At 42.2% G+C, this 23,834-nt stretch overlaps 1 protein-coding gene across 1 annotated transcript; it reads left to right on the top strand.

Moving 5' to 3' along the window:
• The first annotated feature begins 241 nt into the window (after positions 1–241).
• smad1 (SMAD family member 1) lies at positions 242–23,504 on the top strand. Its single transcript, XM_054778595.1, has 7 exons — positions 242–357; positions 14,596–15,125; positions 16,921–17,184; positions 17,252–17,368; positions 20,714–20,935; positions 21,041–21,297; positions 21,527–23,504. The coding sequence occupies exons 2-7, from the start codon at positions 14,726–14,728 to the stop codon at positions 21,668–21,670; spliced, it is 1,404 nt and encodes a 467-aa protein (XP_054634570.1). The 5' UTR covers positions 242–357; positions 14,596–14,725; the 3' UTR covers positions 21,671–23,504.
• Positions 23,505–23,834: the final 330 nt, after the last annotated feature.

Raw genomic sequence — 23,834 nt, 5'->3', positions numbered from 1 at the left:
GATGCTTCACTGCAATAGAGTACCATCATCCTACATTTAGATGTATGTTTTTTTAAGTGACTAACCACTAAACAGGGAGGGGAATAAAAGACAACCACTTAAAACTTGGAGAGAGGGACACATTTTGTCCGCACACACAGAGTTACATAATATCTAAATGAAGCGAAGAAGCGTAAAAAAAGTAGGTCTTGTTATTGTCGGGGGAGGGGCGGGCTGTGCTGCGCAGTGATACTGGCGCAGGAGCGGAGGGTGATGAGACCCCGCGACTCCCTGACGCCAGGCCGCATCACGCCACGCGCGGAGTGGAGCTCACTACAGGGGGACACCATCCTGCTGCTGCCGCACAAGCCTCTCAAGGTAATGCTAACATTATTTTAAAAACACGCTTGTATTTAACTTTACTGTATCCACTTTCAGCTTTTATCCACACGTTTCACCCTTTTCCCTGTCGGCTTTGCTTGTTTGTGCCGTTTTTGTTGCAAAGTAGAGCCTTGCGGACTTTTCCCTCTTTTTCTTCCACTTTGTGGCACATTTCCCCGCTTTCAACTCTACATAGTGATATTTCCACTCAATGACAACAATATCTAGGCTTTTTCATTGTCTATAAAGTCATTAAAATCTTGCCTGGTACAGTTGTAATGCTTCCAGATGCAACAAGATACCTGTAAACACAACGTGGCTATTACAATTTTACTTTTTAACATGCTCATCTTGATAAATAGCCAGTTATCTTGCTATTATTTACACGTGCTTTATTACTTTTTTCCTCCACAATGCATGCTTAGTCCTCAAAATCTTCATATACTGACATGCTATCTATGGTATTAGCATAGAAAAGATGTTTTATATTATTTTAGTTACAGTGGACTTATTTTTTACACATGAACGACGGTTAAGAATGTTAAGTTTCAGTTATTTTCAGTCGCTCACTTATTTTTACACTTGAATAAAAGTTAAGATGGTCGACTTTTAGTTTTATATTATTGTAGAACAGCAATGAACTTATATTTTACATTTCAATGACAGTCAGGAATGTTAACATTAGTTTATGGTATTGCATTTACTGCAGGTAACTTATTTTTGTACTTGACAACAGTTAAGAAGCTTAACCTTTAGTGTTATGTTATTTTATTAAAGGCGGTTCACTTATTATTTACACTTCAACAACAGTTAAGGATGTTAACTTTGAGATTTATGTTTTTAATTACAGAGGTTAACTTATTTTTACAGCTGTACTAGAGTTAAAAAGGTTGACTTATTGTTTTTTTTTTGCAGTGGTTAACTTATTTTTCCACTTGTACTACAGTGAAAAATGTTGACTTTTGACTTTTAGTTGTATGTTATTTTATGCCATAGGAATGTAAGTTTATGTTATTATATTTAAAGTGGTTAACTTATTTTTCCACTCGTACTGTCATTAAGAATGTTTTATGCATTCTTTTGCGGTGGTTCACTTATTTTTCCACTTGAATGACAGTTCAGAAGGTTGACTTTTCATTTTGTATGGTTTTGATACACTACGGTTAACTTATTTTCACACTTGAATAACAACACACTACATGTTTTAGATCTCACCTCAGCATATGTTGACGTCACTAAATCAATGATTAGTGACTGTCACTATGAAGTCTCCGTACGTGGGATTTTTTTTGGAGCTAAATAGCATTTTTTATCTTACATTTTGTATTATCCTCCCACCAAGGCTCTTTTAAGCATCCTAATGTGTGTGTCAGTCACTGAGTGTGTGAGCATCATTGATGACATATCACATGACCGTGAATTGTGACCTTTAGTTGTGTTATTGTCCTCCGTCGCCGTTTCACTTCACTATACTCTTCAAAATGAAGCAAACATTTCATGTAAAGGACTCCAAGCAAAAGTGTAAATATAGGTTAGCAGCATTCCTGCATGCAGTCACAACACGGGCCCAGACGACAACATCGGCTGCTGCCATATGTCGAGGTGTCCCTCCTAACAGGACGCTAACCCTACAACACGGAGTGCCATGCATGGTTGAGATAGCTGTCTTCAGACCTTTTTGTTGGACTGGGGCGGGAGTCAGAGGTCAACACTTCCAAATCGTAGCTAAGGCCCTGTCCACACGGCAACGCTCCTGAGATTTTTTTTTTTGTTGGCGGGTTGAAAAAAATTTGTGTCCCCACTGTCCCGGGTTAGTAAATAGTTACAGCCCGACGGGAATGGATCACTGAGTGAAAACGATGTAATAAACAAAGCACACCTACGTGTGGCGCTGGGAACAGACACGCAGCCGGAACCACGCCACACACCATACTATAGAAGAAGAAAGGACGCATGCGCATTATTCCGTCGTCTTCCGCTGTCCAAGGCTTGTCTAGACTTACGACAAAAGTGGAATTACACGTTATTTTGGGAGTATAAAACAAGAAAATACCGGGAGAATGGCGACAGCGGTGAGTCATGACACTCGAAATATTCAGATATTATGTTGGTTTGTCGTCAAAGCTCACTTTTGGTCACATGATGGCGACGGGTCACTGATGTCATCGTGTTAAAAGAGCAGCGGATTGCTCGTCTATACGGAAACGACGAGCCGGCGTTTTCAGATTTTCCTGCTCCCAAAAAATACCTTTTCAGGGCACACAGACTGCTGTTTCTGTGTGGATGACAGGCTGAAATGATAAAATACTTTGCCGTTTGACCTGAAAATGGTTCTGTGTGGATGGCCTCTAAGTGTACAACGATGTGGCTCTGGTATCATAGCAGTGTGTATGTTGACATGTGGTGAAATGGAACAGAATTATTGTTTCATCCAAGCTCAATCTTTTTTCTGGCACAAACCAGCACAAACCTAGCACAAATTATCGTGACTTAAAAGCATGGCACAAATGAGGGGCTGGATGAACTTTGATTGACCGATATAATAATCTGTCATAACTCAAAAAAACAAAACAGCGCCAAGGACCATCTTAACGGCGCACAACAGCACAAACCTAACACAAACCTAACACAACCTAACACATTGTGAGTATTTTGGTTTAATTTGGAGCAATTGGAGCATAGGTTGACCTTTGTTATAAGCTTTATAACTAAAAAAAGAAATAGATCATTTTTACTCCACAAACCAAGCAGAAAAGAATTTGACTATTTTGGTTTCATTCTGAGTATGTCAGGGGGCTGATGACGTTGTCACTTCACACTTGAATTTTTAATGAATGAAAAAGTATGACCGCACAAACAATCCTTTTATCGGCACAAAACAGCACAAACCTAGTGCAAACAATTGTGACTATTTTTGTTTAATTTGGAGAAAATTGGGGGTTGGGTGAACGTTGATTGTCCTAGAAAATAATCTGCAATAACTCAAAAACCAAAACAGCACAAACGACCATTTTAACGGTACCAACCAGCACAAACCTTTGGGACAATTTTACCGGAGTTCGTTAAAGTCTTACTAACTGTTTTGGCAATTATTTAGGTAACATTTTTAACTGTGACTCAAATTAACAAATAAACTAATCACTCAACTTGTTAATATGTAAATTTAGCATTTAGCATTAACTGGTCTAAGTGTAATAAAGAAAACATTTAGCGAGCCAATCAGTGGCTAGCCCGAGCAGTCAACTACTTTTTACGCTGCCTGTCAGAGCTGTCCTTTTCCCAGTGCTGCTTTCTTTACGTATGCTGACATAGTAGTATCGTAGCTGTAACAGGGCGTGAAAGTCACTTATCCCGCCCTGTTGTTTTGAACGCAATTGTCCAACAAGTATGATGCTGATGCTGACGCCGTTGGATGAGCTCGCATACATTTATGGCAATATTGCACTTATTGTGTGAAAGGCACAGGTGAAATGCAAGGCTTGCTGTCATGGGTCTGGTATGGCACCAGTTTTGCGAGATTTCTGTGTGAAAGGGGCTAACTCTCACCTCATGGAGGTGCTCAAGCGTGAGTCAAGCTTACTGTAGAAGTAAAGCCCACGGCTCGTACTAAATGTAGCACCGCCACACTAGCACTTAGCTTCCAGCTAGCTTGTTTGCATATTTTGTGATATAAGAAGTCAACCTGAAAAAACCTTGTGCTTAATTTTGTGCTACAAGCTACAAAATACTAGAAATGCATAGTCATAGACAACCACAATGTATCTCCCTGGACATACTACTACTACATGCAGACTTGAACTACTTTACCGATAGACAAAGTTGGTACAGTAATCCCTCGTTTATTGCAGTTAATTGGTTCCAAACCCGACCGTGATGAGTGAAGTTTTGTGCAGTAGAATTCCTTATTTATAAAGGGAATATTTTTGCAGTTAGAGCATAGAAAACCTGACCTTCTAAATAAGTTTTTTAAAGACATTATTAGAGCCCTCTAGACATGAAATAACTCCCCATAGTCACCTTTATGCACATATTCCCTAATATAGTAGACATATTAAGAGAAAATAGGACATATAAGACATAAATAAGCCATAATATAGGCCCACCCATGTTAGCATTGGGAGAGTTCCTTCTTCTTTTTTTACTTCCTGTTCTGTACCATACTTCCTGCGATTGCTATTGTTTCATCAATGTGACATTACTGACACCTATTGACCAGTATAGAATACCACTTACCACAATATCTTTAAATGCGCCTTCTGAATGCCTTACATTTGTATTTTAGTCAATTTTTATACTTGAAAATGCTTAATTTAGGCAAAAAAAACATAACATTTTCTTAAATATGCATATGTTTGACTAAAATAGGCTGTATTGAACCATTAATGTATCAATTTCGATTTATTTCGATTGAATTTAAAGATTCATTAATTCATATACTTTTTAAAAAACGTGAGAGAGTGAAGCCACGAAGTGGCAAGGTATTACTGAAAAATTGCAATTTCACCAACCCCGAAAAAAAAGAACCAGAAATATCTAAAAAAAAAAACATACACTTGTGAAATTATTTGGCATTCATCATTTTATGTACTTTCACATACGATTTTAATATAAAATAATGTTATCATGATGATGATTCATTTAGAAGACGTTGATGCCATTTTGGCTCATCTTAAAACGTTACATGGTGCGACGCTGAGGTCTGTGAGAAGATTATTTGCATACGATGGCAGCTCTGTGTGAAAAATAGCTGGGAGATTTCAAATTCCAGCTTCGAGCTGGAGCGAATTTCAGCGGCTTCTTGTGTTTTTCTTCATATTCAGCATTTTTCAGCTTAGTTCATCATTTTAAGTTTGATGCGACGGACAATGACAAAGAATCATCATCGGAATTGTCAGAGATTATATGGATGTCTATTACTTCTGCCTGTTGTGTGGGCTCTGCTCTTTATCATCCATTGGAGAGCAGATATGGGCGAGTCTTCCGACTCTTAAAAACACCCACTGCGTCTCAGATCTGTGGCATTACTGTCACTCTCACTTTGCTCCCCTCTCCCTCTGCATTAAAGCCTTTCTGCCGCCATCACTCTCCCTTCCTGCGCTTCTCTGTTTATAGCCAGTGACCCCATTGAACGGGGACGGAGAGGGGGCTAATGGAGGCCCCCGTCCAGGACCCAACTGATAAATAATGTAGCTTCTTTATAATGCTCCGTCCCCCCCGGGGGAGGCTGCAGAGCATCATTAGTGCCTCCTCATCCTGCACAACCCGGGCCTAAATTGATTAACAGACACTGGAGCGATGCAAAGCGATCCGTGGGGCTTGTGTGGCCGCTAACAGCTCGCGCCGAGCGGGTCGAAACCCACCGCCTGGCCGTGTTGCACCGACCTGCGTCCATTAGCCACAGTCTCTGACCATCAGGCCAGCATAACGAGGCAATATGGATAGAGAGAGCGCCGTGTAGTAGCAAATGTGAGTGTTTTTACGAGGTTGCCGGGTAAATGCGGCGGTGTGTTTCCACTTTTATAAGGAAGGCCGCAGCCACTGTTGGCATCTGTGTAGCATTTTACTTTGTGGCACAGCAACATGAGGCTGTGGTGTTAAATTAACACTTTGTTAATTGTTGTGGTTGGAGTTTGAAGTGGTTTACAACTGCACTGCACACATATTGAGAGATGTTTGTAATATTGTGGTTATCTAATACAGTAGACACCCGAATACCATTCAAAGCCCTACAGTCGATTCTTGGAAAAAAAAAAAAAGAAGTAAAAAACCTTTTTTTTTTTTTTTTTACCATATTTTTCATTAATAAAAAAAGAAAACACGCAGAAAACATGTCTCATTCACCATAAGTCGGTAATAATTTCTAAATAATAATAATAATAATACATGTAAAATGTACAGTATACACATATGTACCACTGTTAGAAAGCCCACAACTTTACATCTTCATTTTTTTGTGCTTCACCAATTATGTTTTTCATCAAGTATTGAGATTTTGCACGTCCTTGAACTCACCATAGTTGTGTGCTGTGAGACCCAACAGTTTCTGTAATTCATGGATTTTCGATCCATGTCTGTGCTTCGCCGGCTGCTCTGCTAGCTGGCTGCAAAATATAATGGAGTGTGCGGTAGCTATCATGGCTAAAGAATGTCCTTCTAAGTTATTAATCCTCGCCTCCATGGCAGCAATAAAGTACATTTTTTATGAGTACCAGTATCACTAAAAGAGGATGAGGATTAGCTAAGATAAGACAGAGAACCTATGCTAACCATTAAGCTAGCTAAAAGGAAAGAATAAGTGCTTAGTACACTTTTACAGACGTCTATTGGAGAGTAACCAGCCATGAACCGAAAATTAGCCATTTGATTAACATGAGTATGGAAAGAGAATAATACAGCAGCTACACAGACAATTTGTAAGTGTGACTGTAAAGTGAATCAGGGCCAAATTTTTGTTTATTCTTTTGCTGCATCGGTCCGGATCAGAAAACCATAAACGTGCACAGCGGAGTGCTTGCTCCCTGTCCTTCTACAGTAAAAGCTCTGTTACTTTGTTGTAAAAGTCTGATCACCTTCTGTTGAGTTTAGATATATAATCCTCCATCTTGGCAGTGAAAAATTCATTCATTCATTCATTCATTCGTTCGTTCAGCAAAGCAAAAAAGTATTTTTATTGCATTTGACTTGTTGCTGTTTGTGTATTTCCATGAAGTAAAAAAAAAAGAGCTTGCGCTGTCTTCTCCTGTCTATATAAGGACGGCAGCGACAAGCACTTGCCTCACTTGCTCATGCACGCCCACTCCCCTTGATGGTGAGGGAGAGTACTGCAGGGTATGACATTTCACTGTATTTTATTTTTTGATTAGCAAAAATATGTTCTTGCAATCATCATACTGGCGACATGCTGATAAAGACAAATCGCAATCCATCATTGGGCCCAGCTCAGGCTCTTAAGACAGGGGTGTCCAAAGTGCGGCCCACAGTTCTCAGTTCTCACATACTTCTTATATGATGAAATGTGCAAATTCAGTGATTTATACTTAAGAAAATGTCAAAAACCATTGGAATCATACAGAAAATACATTTATAACACAGTTCAATGAACAAGTACAGTAGACGCCCCTACAACGTAAATAATCCGTTCCGAGAACCTTTATGTTATAGGGATTTTATGTTATACAAAGCGTAAATACATGTAAATAGCCTAATCCGTTCCAAGATCTTCCCAAACTCACCCCTTTGGCACTTCAAAATATTCAAAGTCCACCAAATATGGTGGGAAAATATAAGAAAACGTTAGCATAAACATAGTAGAGTAACATTCCAATATAAAATAAGGTAATAAATGAGATTACTGTAAATGAATAAAACTGAAAAACAAAAACAATCCTACCGTTCACGAGATGTCTTGATCAGGAGCGCAAGTGGAGGCAGGAAGGAGGAGGAGGACTAGCCTGAGTCGAAACGCGACTCAAAGAGTCTAAGAGTCAGCTGGTCTCACAGACAAACGCACACGCACTACATGATAATGCTGTGTGCAAAATTTTAATTTGTAACTTAACTTAATTGTTTAGGTTAGTTTCAGGGGGACTACGAAGAGGAAGGAGTTTGAAGGGAGAAACCTGTCTCTCTCACAAACTCACGTACGTGCTGTATAACTCAGCCAATGAGATGAGAGCGTAGGTGGTGCCCCAAAAATCAGCCAATGAGAGCGTGATGCGTCAGAAGGCATCACCAAGTGTTAGTCTGAACTTGCACCGACTTGAGGCATTAATAAAGTTGATTGAAAAAAAAAAGACTTGCACTGACTTGACGCTTTATGTTATATGGAATTTCTTCTGTAATACGAAGCAAAAACTTTACATAAATTCTTTATGTTCAGTGAAATTTATGTAAAAGGAGGTTTATGTTATGCGAGGTACTACTGTATTAACATTTATAATCTATCAAATATCTTTTTTTTTTTTTATAATACACGTGGACGTTGCAACCTCTCAATGATGCCCACTTCTTTATCTAGATTGTGCAGGTGCACTTGGCTGGAACATTCAAAATGCTTTTGCACCAAATTCCTGTTTAGGCCACGCAAAACATCCTTGTCTGTTTCTATATATAGACCAGGAGGAAAATGTCCTTATTTATATTTTGAATGCCTCAACAGATAACACTCAACTCACAGCCACATCGGGGCCTTCGAGTCAGCCTGCACTCACATGTTACTCACTGCTCGGGGAGGGGGGCGTCGTGGAAATGTCCCTAGAGTATGGCTGCCAGCTGCCACAAAAGAGACAGCAGAGGACAGTTGGAAGTGTGTCCCAGGGCCCGTATTCGCAAAGCTTGTCAGAGTCCTCGCAAAACGCTCCTAACTTAGCCTAAAAATTCCCATCAAGGAATCTTAGCTCATGAGTGATTAAAGAAGTTCCTGAGAGCAACTTCGAGCAAGGAGGGGAGTGAGGTGGTGTGGTTGAACCTGACCCCGTTGCTAGGTATGGCACAGTCTTCTAAGAGCTGTGATTGGTTGTTTCAAAAAGGGGGAGAAAAAAAACTAAAAAGAAAGAAAAAATGCACTCCTTGTGATGAATGGACAGTAAAATCAAGATCACTTAAAATTTGGACTGTATTAAAGAATGTATAATTGTGACATTAATTTTATGCCATGATGATGAAACTCAGCAAAATTAAATGAATTGTGACTCGTCTTGAAAATGTTTGAACGTTCCTCATTGACATGCCCATATATTATATTCATATGCTTATTGTTATGTTTACTGCTGGTAATTCTACTACTTAATGTATTTGATATTAATGGCGGACGCAAACTCAGCTGTCAGCCATTCCTGTGATTGCTGACTCTTAGGCTTTTTAAAAGCCCTCCTCCCCACTCCTAACATTCTGCCGCCTTAGGAGCTCTCTTAGGGCCTGACACGCTTTGTAAGTAACATTTATCTTAGCATGTAAAAATTGTCCGAAAAATCTTAGCACCCGAGGAATGCTAAGATTTTTCCAAGAGTGACGTCACTAAGAGCTATTTTAAGCCTTAGAATGCTTTGTAAATACGGGCCCAGATGTTTAAGCAACACTTTGTGTGAAATCTTCTCATCTGAAATGCAGTAAATGTGAAATGTCTGGCTGTCCTGATGTTTTTCATAACTGATGCTTACCCTAGCACATTTTGTTGCCCATCCGCTGGTGTACCAACCACAGTGATGCGGTACCAAAAAAAGGCTGAGCTAGAAACTGATTGGTTGGCGTTGCTGTGTGACAGCAGGAATGGAATGCAGTGGCATTTTTATATGAAAAAATTAAATGGCTGGCAACCAACCACTTAGGAAAGCTACATACCAGGAAAACTACAGTACGCTTAGGCTGCATTTACAATGAAAACACGTGTTTGTGTAACTCTTCTACTTTTGAACCGAGATGCACAAAAGGTAAAAAAAATTCGTCAAAACGTCAAAAAATTGCGCTATTATTCTTCTGACAAATACACCACATGGTGGCGCTGTTATTAAACCCTAAAGTTGACCCCATACTAAGTGAGTCGCACACGGACAACGCACTGTAACTTTAGTGTGTTTAGTGTGTCGAATCACCATGAAATTTGGTGCACACCTTTAGGGGACTAACAAGAGTATGTGTGTAATTTCAGCAATATTGGTTGAAAAACATGGCTATCATCAAGTAAAAAATCTTTGCAGTACTTAACAAGTATTTGTCCATAAGTTATTAACCATTTTTCTAATGCTTAGGGGTGTCACAAGATGTTGTGGCACAAGCGAGATTAAAATGTGACAAGATTTCTCGTTCAGAAAAAAAAAAAGGCTTGTGGGCACTAGGCCTGGGATGATAATAAATTAATTCATTAATCACACAATAAATGAAAATTCACACGTGTCTGTTTTCCTCGTCTCCCGCCTCCAAACAGACAGGAGGCTTCACTCTGTGCATTGCTTTCAGTAGGTATAAACGAAGTGAGCCCTTTTGTCAGTCATACATAACCCTTTTCCACTGTAGCGAACTTTGGTGTTGGTGCTGGATTCAGTTCGCGGCAGGCTGGAACCAGTGTTGCCTGCAAACTGACTCCAACACCAGTTTCATTTTCCTTTGTCGTGGGGAGCCGTGTCATTACGTCACAGGGGTTACGCCTCCGACCAGCAAATAACTGCAATAAAAATGGAGGTAATTGGCAGACATTTTTAAACGGCGCCCACCTCGCTCACTCGGCCCAGCAAGCTTTTGGAGCCAGAGTTAACCGTTAATCGAACCTCAGCTACAGGAGGTGCAATGTGGTTTTCGTCCTGGTCGTGGAACACTGGACTAGCTCTACACCCTTGCAGGGGTACTGGAGGGTACTTGTGAGTTTGCCCAACCGGTCTGCATGTGCTTTGTGGACCTGGAAAAGGCATTCGCCTGTGTCCTCGCGGTGTCGCGGTTTCCTGTGGGGGGTGCTCCGGGAGTACGGGATTAGTGGCGCGCTACTACGTGCCATTCGGTCCTTGTACAACCGGAGCAGGAGCTTGGTTTGCATTACCAGCAGTAAGTCAAGCCTGTGTTCGGTGAACGTTGGCCTCTGCCAAGGCTGCCCTTTGTCACCGATTCTGTTCATAATTTTCATGGACAGAATTTCTAGGCGCAGCCAAGGTGTCGAGGGAGTCCATTTCGGGGGCCTTAGGATCTCATCTCTGCTATTAGCGGACAATGTGGTCCTGATGGCCTCATCGGGCTGTGACCTGCAGCGTTTACTGGGGTGGTTTGCATCTGAGTGTGAAGCTTCTGGGATGAGACTCAGCACCTCCAAATCCGAGGCCATGGTTCTCAGTCGGAAAGGGGTGGATTGCTCCCTCCGGGTTGGGAATGAGGTCCTTCCCCAGGTGGAGGAGTTCAAGTATCTCGGGGTCTTGTTCACGAATGAGGGAAGGTTGGAGCGTGAGGTCGATAGGCGGATCGGCGCAGCGTTTGCAGTAATGCAGTCGCTGTACCAGACCGTCGTGGTGAAGCGAGAGCTGAGCCGGAAGGCAAAGCTCTCAATTTACCGTTCGATATGTGTTCCCATCCTCACCTAAGGTCACGAGCTTTGGGTCGTGACCGAAAGAACGAGATCGCAGATACAAGCGGCTGAAATGAGTTTCCTCCGTAGGGTAGCTGGACTCACCCTAAAAGATAGGGTGAGGAGCTCGGTCATCCGGGAGGAGCTCAGAGTAGAGCCGCTGCTCCTTCACATCGAGAGGAGCCAGCTGAGGTGGCTCGGGCATCTAGTCCGGATGCCTCCCGGATGGCTCCTCGGTGAGGTATTTCGGGCATGCCCAACCGGGAGAAGGCCCCGGGGAAGATCTAGGACATGCTGGAGGGATTATGTCTCACAGCTGGCCTGGGAACGCCTTGGTGTCCTCCCGGTGGAGTTGGAGGAGGTGGTTGGGGACCGGGAAGTCTGGGCTTCCCTACTAAGACTGCTGCCCCGCGACCCGGACCCGGATAAGTGGAGGAATATGGAATGGAATGGAATGGAATGCAGAAAACATTTCAAAATGCATATAAACACATATAAATGATGAATGAAAGGGATAAATGAACATTTAAAACTATAAAAACGTGTTTTGTGTAAACATTTTTGAGAGTCAACCACTGCTGACATCTTGGGTACGTAACTTCCGGTTCCGGTTGCCATTTTTTTTAAGCTAGCTATTAGAATGCTAGCAAGGGATGTTTTGTTGAGAAAAAATACATTAAGAACACTGTTGGACTCACGCAGTGTATTAATAACACGATGGGCACCATATTGTATGCTAACGTTAACCGAGGTTCCAATGTATTCCTTTGCCTTTGCTACCTAATACACTGGCTTACCTGTCTGCTTGATACTATGTGGACACGAAATTAGCAAACAGTACAAAAATGTAACATTTAAAGACATGTTCAAAACAAGCACTCAACTTTTTCTGAAAGTACACAACTGCAGATGGTCGTAAAAGTGATTTTGGAACTACTGTATTACGGAGGGTTGAGCAGAGCAAACATACTTTCAAGAAGTGAACGAACGCTCCAAACTCAACTGCAGCTACTGCTAGGGGTGTAACGATTCATTCACTACATTGATGCATTGATTTATATTTGTATGATTCAACTACATCAGTCTGGGTTCTCAAGTTTCCATTCAGGATGGCATATACAGTATATCAATCTAACATCGTTTAAGAGGTAATCGATTTAATCAATACTAGGAAATGAAGCATTGGATTTAAGCACGGCAGGCTTTATATGGATGGGGTTTTTTTAGCACTTTTAATGATAAAGACGTTAAACGTTGAAGTCTGCTTGTCTGTGATGTCATTGTCTTCCGGTATGTGGTGGTCATGGGAGTTGTAGTTGACCTGTGAAATACAGTTGATTCGCATCTTCTTTTCTTCACTTTAGTCAGTATTCATATTTAAATCATCTGGCCTTATTTGAAACTCCTTTTAAGTGACATTTATGGGGGCAATATGTAAAGTAAGGACGTTTTGTACGCCTCTGGACGTTAGTTTACACTCCAGTAGCAGTGACACTTAGTGACGTCATCACCAGTGTGGCACGTCCAGGTCAAAACACGTGTAGGAATGTTACAAATACAATCCCCTTATTTTTGATGCAAAAATCACTGTGTGTGCTCGCTCGATTAGGAGAGTTCGTGGGGACGTCCTAAAAATGCTATTTTTTCATATCTCATATGATATGGTAAAGGTTGCCGACCCCTGGTCTATACTTAACGCTGTAGTGTTGATTTAGTGCAAGAGTGTTGGAAACAACCAAGAAAGTGACAAAAGCCTCCAAGAAATGGTTGAAAATACCACAACAGATGGTTATCATTAGTGGCCATGCATAAATAACCCAAGGAAGTGATGGTTTCATGCATTTTTTACAAACGTAATCATTTGGACGCAGCCTCACAGACATGAGACATGCAAATGTCATGGAGACAAAGCATGAAAAAGCAGACTGATAAAAGTCAGGGAGGGAGTCCGTTTTGGAACCCCCCCCCCCCCAAACTTCCATCCTGCACCTGTGGAAAAACCTGCACAACACAGCAGAAAGGAAACGATGCTGTTGTTGTGATGGTGATGACAGACATGAAGACACAACTACACCATCTGTTTCCTGTTGGTCCGCTGCGGCAGATGTGTGATACTATAGCCACACACTCCCCTTTTTCCTGCCCTAGTTGTACAGCATGACTGTGTTGGATCAGTACAGTCCTGAGGCCAGGCTAAGTATAGATGATATAGCATAGATATTGTAATGTTCCTGTCAGGGTGCTTGGTTTTTAGTAAGTGACCAATATACCGTAAAAAGCACCTGTCCAACGTGGTCTATATGTGTGCTATCCGACAAAGATAGAAATCGAAATTTAATCCCATAATCTGAAGAGGGGGCCAAGAATAACTTAGCGAGCATTCTTAATGATCTATTTGTTCCTGCTGGTGGGAAACACAATATACTGAAGGCTTTACAGTCAGTGATGAGTCACTTAGTGGCCCACGCTCACATGCTGTTTGTTCAGTTGTGGTGTCTGCCACCTTTATGCGTTCACAGAAAACATAAAAAGACGAGAAGCATCACGCCGACTTTTGTTTTAAAAACTCATACAGTATGCATGTTCCGGTGAATGGCACCCTTGGGAGCCAAGTCATTGGACAGATTTATCCATGCACTTCCTTTTTATTGTACTGGCTTAGGCCGACTGTTTGTTGGTGGGCATTGTTGAAGCACTGTAGAACTTTTTCCTCAGCTGGCTGTTCACCGAAGATCTACTTCCGCTTATAATGCAATGACCTCCTTTTGAAATCTCACTTTGAATCAGTGAGATTTTTTACGTTATGTGGCAGTGCTTCTGAAAGAGTTGGGCAAGTATGGTGAGGTGTCGGGGGGAGTCAGAGGCACGGGGGCCCTGTAGTCATAAATTTTCTTCCGATCTGTTAGTGTCTCTTTATTCAAGCGAAAACTATGCTGGGGCCAGCAACTCATACAGTGGTTTGTACAGATAAATTAATTAATATTACTGCGGAACCCAGTACAGGGGTTTGAGCAGGTGTCAATGCTGTGTATCGTCTCTGGTCCATGCATCTCTTTGCGATGTTACCTGAGGTTGCGTTTCAGTGTGTTCTCTGACTGGAATGTACCATTGTAGCTGTGGGGCGGGGGTGAACAAATGGAATGTTTGGTTGTTCTGTTCGGTTTCTTCTAGTCCTCATTTTTGTCTTGCAGAAAATCATACTTTTTGGACATCCTCAAAGACCTCAACAGTGATTCTTCTCTAAAACTGGACCTCCACCTGTCGCCCCACCCTTCTTTTGGCCCAGCGGAGAAGGAGAGCGGGAGGGCTGCCCCATCCATCATGAATGTCACCTCGCTCTTCTCCTTCACCAGCCCGGCCGTCAAGCGTCTGCTGGGCTGGAAGCAGGGCGACGAGGAGGAGAAGTGGGCCGAGAAGGCCGTGGACGCCCTGGTGAAGAAACTGAAGAAGAAGAAGGGTGCCATGGAGGAGCTGGAGAGGGCGCTCAGCTGCCCCGGTCAGCCCAGCAGCTGCGTCACCATCCCCCGTTCGCTGGATGGCCGGCTGCAGGTGTCCCACAGGAAGGGCCTGCCGCATGTCATCTACTGCCGTGTGTGGCGCTGGCCAGACCTGCAGTCTCACCATGAGCTCAAGGCGCTGGAGTGCTGCGAATACCCGTTTGGTTCCAAGCAGAAGGACGTGTGCATCAACCCTTACCACTACAAACGTGTGGACAGCCCAGGTCAGTGTTGACATCCTGAGAATTGTCACATTAGAGTTTGTGGGACATACAGTATCTCACTGAAGTGACTACACACCAGCAACCGTTCTCTCAAGGGGAAATACTATAGAAATTAATCTTGCATATACTTTATGGTAGTCAGTGGGCAGCTTGTATAGCAGTAAAGATATATTATCCACTGAAAATGAGTCAACGCACAGCCATTATCTAAATAGGTGGCACACCTCACAGTGAACATGTCTTAATCGTGTCCTTTCCAGAAATATTTAGTGTGAGCACCATTGTTTTCTAGCACTACCATAATCCTCTTGGGCATGAAATTCATCAAAGCTGCACAGGTTGGTAGATACCTCGTGCTCTTCAGCCTTCCTTACCTTCACTTAACAATGCCCCACATGTCCTCCATTAGGTTCAGGTCTGAAGGAAACATCTCTTAAAGCCACTCCTTCACCTTCAGCTTCCTCAGCAAGGCACTCATCTTGGAGGTGTGTTTGAGCTCTTTATCAAGTCGGAAAACTGTCTTCCAAATGAGGGGCTGATGCTCTCCTTCAGACTGTCACAGAACATGTTGGAATTCATGTATGAAGTGCCGGCAGCACTCATGCAGCCCCAGGCCACGAAGCTACCACCACCATGCTTGACTGTAGGCAAGACACAATTATCTTGCGCCTTTCTTGTGTTGCCAGCTATTGAGACAATAATGTCTGTGTCTTGATTCATTTTCAGTGAATAGCAAATCTGACTACTCTAAATTATATTTAATTTTATTTATTTTGTATCGGCCCATGACAAGATATACTATAATAAAAATGCTTGCTGAAATGTGATTTTTTTTTTTACATGTGAAAAAAGTGAGGATAGCTACATACAACACGCCTGCACACGTTTTTTGTTTTTTTGGGATGGCTGGAACAGGAAGCCCGCCACCCACATACAATAGGAGGAAAGAGTTGCTGCCTGCCTTGCACACTTTTTTGTTTTAGCAGCCGAGGGCGGTGGGAGGGGGATAAAAGCGAGGGCTGGAGGTGATTCAACCCTAGAGCACCTGTCTGTCTACACTACCCCTTCCCATATACACACAACACATTTCCTTTCAATCTCCTGGCACTATTCCACCAGGCACCTCAGCTGTCAGCCCTCTGAATAAAAACCACAGTGAGCATGCATTGCAGATGTCTATTATATCAGCAGAGGCTTTATTTATCTGCCATCAACTATTTATAGGCACAAGCGGGGGGCCTATCTTCACGGTTTGTATGCACTGCACCTGAATAACCCTCACATATTTTACCTCTCGGGTGATGAATTCCTCAAGAGTGGCTGGCCTCCAAATGTCCTTTCAGTGCAGAAATCTGAGAGTGAGAGACAAATACAGCTGGAAGATGCCGACAGAGGAGAGGCTGACTCTTCAAAAAATGTACAGAGATTCTCAGTAAGCAGATAAAATTATAGAAACAGGGATGTTTGTACACATATAGAAACACATGGTACAATGAGTGTACTTTCTTTGTGTATTTTTATTGCATACTGTATTGATGCAAATTTCTGAATGTTATTGTAGTTTAGTAAACACTCATGGACGTCATTAATGATGCATAAACACTCTAATATCTGTCAGTATGGTTTCCCTGAAAAGACAAAACAAATGAAGGATGTGACCTTGGCTGACTTACTGATGACTCAGTGCACTTTTCACACCCTGACATGAAACAGATGAGTTCATGTACCAACAGAAATACAGATAATCCAATTGTTAGTCACTTCCTGTTTCAACAACATCTGTCTTTGCTCTCAGTGCTGCCCCCTGTGTTGGTACCGAGGAACAGCGAGTTCAACGCCAAGCACACCATGCTGCCCCGCTTCCGCAACCCTCTGCAGCAGAATGAGCCACACATGCCCCAGAACGCCACATTCCCAGAGTCCTTTGCTCCGGGCAACCCCGTACCCTTCCCCCATTCGCCGGGAAACAGCTTCCCAAGCTCACCGGGCGGCGGCAGCAACGCCACTTTCCCCCATTCGCCCTCCAGCTCCGACCCCGGCAGCCCTTTCCAGATGCCAGGTGAATTCAATAAGTTCTTGCCTCTTCCTCCACACGTCACCTAACTTTTTCTGTTTTGGCAATGCAGAGACGCCCCCTCCTGCCTACATGCCCCCAGAGGAGCCGATGACTCAGGACTGCCCCCAGCCGATGGACACCAACCTCTTGGTGCCGACTTTGCCTCTTGAGACTAACAACCGGGCAGGTATCTCTACTTTTATACCTTCTCCATCTTTTTGCACCTGCTCTACCTGGTATGCAGGTTCAAGAGTTCCATTGCTATAAAAGTGTGTTGTTATAAAAGTGTGTGTATCTGACCATTTACAGTGAGGTTGTGTCTGTGGCTCAGGTTTCCCAGCAGCTTTTTTATGAGGCTCATAAAAGGCTGGTTCCTGACATCACCTCTGCTTGTGGTAACGAGGTTTTAGCGATAAGATTCATTCTGCAGTACAATAATTAGTGCAATTTTGAACTGACCTGCTGCCATTAGGATACCATGATGAAGATATGATGCAATCAACCCAAGAATCACCTGATGCTTCTAACACACGATGGAGATGATGTCATATCATGCAGGCTTATATGTGTCCTGCATTTACAGTAAGAGAGTCTTGGTGGACATGGTTTCAGTTACAGTTGTCCTTCTGGAATGTTCTCAAATCACCACTCAGAATTGCTGCTGGAGTTAGTGTCCTAATGATAACGCCCAGATTGCACAATGGAACTAAGCAGAAAGACTCAAAATAATCCACCAAGTGAAAGCCCAGGGTATGGTTGTATCATTGCTCCTCCTGCCAGTTATTAAAGATAACAGCCACCTTGCACAATGGAAGCAAGAAAGACTCAAAATAATGCACAAATGATGACATGATGACATCATAGACAGGCGACATAACTCCCGGTTCCCGTTTCCATTTTGTTGGCTAGCTAATGGCATGCTTACAAGGAAGGAGGTTTTCTGATTAAAAAATATACAGTCGTCCCTCACTATATTGTTAAGTATTAGTCAACTTACTTAATTGTCTCCAGCAACGAAGCGGAACTACATTCTTCATCACAGAAATCTGACCAGAGATGGACTTAGGAGACCATGTGGGGGGTAAGTCGTGTTAGTGGACGACAATGCTGATGGGGATGTCATACAACTTCATGTCAAAAAACCAAACGATCCCTTTAAAGAAAAACTGCACGTTTTGGGAATTTTGCCCATCATAAACAACCCTTATGTGAGACATGAACACATATGTCTTTCTCTTTTCTGTGCGATATAAATACAGATAAAAACAGACAGCTCAGTACGGCATGTAATGGGACCCACTTATTTAGTCTATTAAGCCTTCTGAAAAATACTCCAAAAAGCGGCAACAATGCCGTATTTACATATAATGTGACTTGCAAATAACCAAGCTACAGCGACATTGTTAGAATTATTATTATTAACATTCGCGCTCACAACGTCTCAGAACACTACAAAAAAGGTAAAGCTACATATTTGAGCTGACACCACTGATGCTGTTTTTTTTTTCTGATTTTGGAAAAGTTAATGCAAGGTGTAGGCGTTCGTTTCTACGACGTTGCTATGTAAAATCAATGCACCGAGTGCTTTGAAGTTCCGGTAATGTTAAGAATGGTAAAAATACAGCAATATACTGTAAATATTACATGTTATCATGAATGTAACTGTACTACATGGTCAAAGCATTTATATAAAACCATAAAACCTTGTTGGAGGTGTTTTAATAGCGGTCTTTGTAGGCGGCATAGGTGGATCCCATTACGTGCAGTACTGAGCAGTCTGTTTTTAAATTTTTTTAACGCACAGAAAAGAGAAAGACATATGTGTTTATGTGTCACATAAGGATTGTGGATGATTCCAAAAAAAGTGCAGTTTTCCTTTTAAGTATAGAATAAATACATTGGAGAGGCTAACTAGTTAGCCTGGTAGCTTGATATGCTAGCGACGGCCGTCTGTTATATCCTTGCAGTGATCCTGTAGCCTGTGCATTGTGATGTAAACAAAGAATAATAGGAAAGTAAAGGTGACTATTGGGGTGTTATTTCATGTCTACAGGGCTCTAACAATATTAAAACCCGTATTTCGAATGTCATAAACAGGTTTTCTATGCTCCAACTACGAAAGTATTAAATTTGTTAATATCAAATCCTACTTCGCGGAAATTAACCAATGAACTATGATAAACAAGGGAAGGTTGTATTAAGAATACAGATGGACTCGTGGAGTGTATTAATAACACAGCAAGACGAGCACCATAATGTACGCTAGCCTGATATGCACGCACCGAGGCAAAAATTGTGACGTAATTTTTTTACGTTAACCAAAAAACACACTAACCGGGGCAAATGCTAAATGAGGTTCCACTTTATTACAATACAATAATCCACAAAATCAAAGATCAACTCGAGCTTCCTTTGACCTCCTGTCTTGATTGTCGCCTCTGTCGACAAAGGTTGGCACACAAACCACAGACATACTTTGGGATGTGTCGCATCGATCGTGGTCTGCCGTGATGCACATTAATGTTGCCAGTAGGTTTCATGTCTTGATTCAATCACATCCATCCATCCATCTTCTATGCCGCTTATCCTTACTGCTGGAGCCTATCCCAGCTGACTTAGGGCGAGAGGCAGGGTACAACCTGGACTCGTCGCCAGCCAATAGCAGGGCACATATAGACAAACAACCATTCACACTCACATTCATACCTATGGACAATTTAGAGTCACCAATTAACCTAACATGCATGTTTTTGGAATGTGGGAGGAAACCAGAGTTCCCGGAGAGAACCCACGCACACACGGGGAGAACATGCAAACTCCACACAGAGATGCCCAATGGAGATTCAAGCCCAGAACTTCCCGATCTTGATTCAATCGCACGTTTTATGCGATATCGGAGGTACAGTGTGGCCAGGATATGTGATATTTACAGTATACCATCAGCTGGAATCACTCTTTTAGTGCCAAGATGTAACTCTGTAGACTGATGCCTCGGTTTTGGTTATTAATTCATTCCAAAAGGATGGAACTAATTGTTGATGCAGATTTCCCTTACATCCTGGTGAGATCGGCTATGCGAATGCCATCTTTGTACTTTGTTTTTTTCCTGAATTCAATAATGTTTCTCACTTTCTTTATTGAATTGCAGGCACTCGTAACTTTCTTGGTTATTTAGCAGTCTCACTCAAGAAAGATTGCACGGACAGTGGTAGTGTGCTTTTGTTTGGGCACTTGATTCTGCATAACGAAATAGTACACGGCAAACGGAGTAAATCAGTCTGATTGTCCATGACTGACTGACTGTACATACAGTGTACTGTATGTTAATAGTCTAGATCTGTCCTTAAAGGTACATTATACACTTATTTTTTAACTTCAAAGTACCTTTCCTATGGTTAAAGAAAATGTATGTGTAAAAGCACTGATAGAAGTGTAATTGAGACAAACAATTGTACCTCCAAAGATTAGAATAATATCCTTTTTGTTCCAAGGGCTCGAACCCTGTGACCTCTGAAATGTGTTTCCTGTGCAGATGTGCAGCCCGTGGCCTACGAGGAGCCCAAGCACTGGTGCTCAATTGTTTACTATGAGCTCAACAACCGCGTCGGCGGGGCCTTCCAGGCGTCCTCCACCAGCGTGCTCGTAGATGGCTTCACTGATCCCTCTAACAACCGCAACCGCTTCTGCCTCGGTCTGCTCTCCAATGTTAACCGCAATTCCACCATCGAGAACACCCGGCGGCACATCGGCAAAGGTAAAAAAAAAGAACTGAGTCCAAATCAATTTGTATTTTTCAACAAAGAAAACAAATGGATTATTTAATTTTATTTATTGACTGATTTTTCCCCACACTCTCAAGGTGTCCACCTGTACTATGTCGGCGGCGAGGTCTACGCCGAGTGCCTGAGCGACAGCAGCATCTTCGTCCAGAGTCGCAATTGCAACTACCACCACGGCTTCCACCCCACCACCGTGTGCAAGATCCCCAGTGGCTGCAGCCTGAAGATCTTCAACAACCAGGAGTTTGCTGAGCTGCTTGCCCAGTCGGTCAACCACGGCTTTGAGGCTGTGTACGAGCTCACCAAGATGTGCACCATCCGCATGAGCTTTGTGAAGGTCGGTACAGCCATATATGCCAAAAGAATGTTCAGCATGAGCATGAACATTCTTATCATCACCGTTGTTCTTTTCGGGAGCAAGAAAAAAAATGTTTTACAGTGAAGTAAAAATTTCAGCTTTTTTTTCTATGAAAAAAAATACCATTTTATATCCGGGTCAGTACATTTTTCCTGCTCTTGAGGGTCCCAGTCCATTTTAGCAATGCTTGTTTATTTCTGTGTCCCAGGGCTGGGGAGCTGAGTACCATCGCCAGGATGTGACCAGCACCCCCTGCTGGATCGAGATCCACCTGCATGGACCCCTGCAGTGGTTGGATAAGGTTCTAACGCAAATGGGTTCCCCCCACAACCCAACATCATCTGTCTCCTAGGCCGTCCTTGTGGTCAGCCCCAGCATTTTTAGCCCAAGTAGCAAGACCGGTGGCCTGAGCGGGTCCCAGACCAGTTTATACCTGATTGCCTCAGTTAGACAACATAACAATGTTATGATTGAAGCACAAGCAGCTGATCTGGAACCTGTAAGGCAAGGTGGAATGGTTTGTTTTCTACTTGAAGGATGTCTAAGTGGGCACATTTACAGACTGGGAGAGGAGCAAGCAGAGAGAGCGTGATGCAACTGGAAGATACTTGATCTCTGTGACCAACCAAAATAATCCAACCATCACACTCTTCGATGAGCGCAGGTGTCCACACTCTACTTTTTGTTCCCTTTATTCTCAATCATGCCTGTATTCCCACTTTAACTACCAAGCAGTACTGTTTGGTTTAGGCCTTTTCGTGGTCAAGTTCTGTCAATGTTTTGGCACCCTTGCGCAGCAGTGTATGGTACCAAAAAAAAGGTGACGTTTCAAACTATTACTCAAAACAAATCAAAAAGACCACTCTTCTGTCTGCAGATTTGGATAATGGTAAATATAACAATGCTAGAAACCTCAATAGTGATACCGTCCGCTGGACCCCGTAGTCGTATGGCTACTAAGGAACTAGCAAATTGTCTGCTCCTACTGGCTCGCTTATGCCAGATACGCACAGAACCGTCCCTCCGTATTTGATTTGCATTTTGTCGATAATACCACAATAATACCACCACCGATACCACCAGATACCGATACCAACTGTGGCGGTAGTTTGTAGCTTGCTGTCAGAGCTTGCGACAGTGGCCTGACCAATCATAATCCGATCTGATTTTGTTGTCAAAAACGGAATTATTTTTCTAATTTGGGTTAAAATAAAAATGTTATGGTGGATTAATTGCTCAACCTTTATTCTGACTATGATCCATCGTTTAAGTGCACACATCAGTTTTCGTAAGTACGAGCAGCATAAATGACAACCGTCGATGCCTGACAAGACTTCGTAATGCATTTAATCAATCTAGTGTTTGGTTAGTGTCACACCATTTATGCCGTTTGCGCCCTCTGTTGACCATTCCAAACTGTACAACGGAGCTGTACCGAACTGTACCGCTTGGTGGTTTTTGTACACGTCGTTAAAATCATTTTGCGACATTCCAGGTCACTGGGATTGCAGTCTATTCATGACATGTATGAAAGTTAGTAAGACTCTGTGTATAAAATGTCAAAGTCAATCATCTCTAAAGAATATTGGAGGAATGTAGGGGAATTTACTTTAGTATGTGGCATTGCACGAAATAAGGGCATTTCCTATGTTTCTAGTGTTTAAATACCGCTCATCATCATGCGCTCGTGTTTTCACGATTACATTTTTGGTTCAAATGGTGTTTATAGATGTATTCAACGTTAGAATATGTGCTGTGCTGTCTGGTTTTGCAACGCGTAGTTTCGGGGTAGTGTAGCGCTACACATAACTTCACACGGCTCGGCATGTATTCATCAAAAGTACGCACACTCTGACTGAGCAAGATTTGTTTGTTTGAAATGAATGTTACTGGAAAATGTTGAGCATTGAAATTATAATTCATTGTGTTCAAAAAAGTTACCAATAGCCCATCCATATCAGTTAAAAAAACGTCATTAATTTCTTATTTGTTGCTAAACTGTTATACTCGCTACATTCTTTTTGTATTTTTCATGTTTTGTCTGCACTTTCACAGGTTGCCTCTTTTTTTTTCATCAGTGTTTTTTTCCCAATTTTGGCTCAGTCAAACTCCCAGAAAAGCAGTTTTATTCCATGAATATCAGGACTCTACTGGAGGATTCAAATAAATTTGGTTCAGTATTTGCAGTCGTGTGTATTTTGTATGTCTTGTGTATGCATGCTTTTAATTACAGGCCACCCAAGTTAGGGAAAATATGCAATGGCACATCCAAAAACAACTACCAAACTGTGCTCGTGTATGTTAGGTGTGCTTGGCAATGTGAGCAATAATGTACAACGTTTATGTATGTGTGGATGTTAGAATGTGCTATTGCTGAGCATCAGTTTATTTTGCTATAATTTGCAATGAAAACATCAATAAAATAACTTACTGGAATCTCCTCCGGAGTTTTGTTCAGGCTAATGCAGGGGTCTTCAAAGTGTGCCCCATTGAGCCTCCCGTCAGAGAAAAACAGA

The sequence above is a fragment of the Dunckerocampus dactyliophorus genome, chromosome 6 (assembly GCF_027744805.1).
Source record: "Dunckerocampus dactyliophorus isolate RoL2022-P2 chromosome 6, RoL_Ddac_1.1, whole genome shotgun sequence".
Lineage (NCBI taxonomy): Eukaryota > Metazoa > Chordata > Actinopteri > Syngnathiformes > Syngnathidae > Dunckerocampus > Dunckerocampus dactyliophorus.
This window is presented reverse-complemented; position numbering and strand designations above follow the sequence as displayed.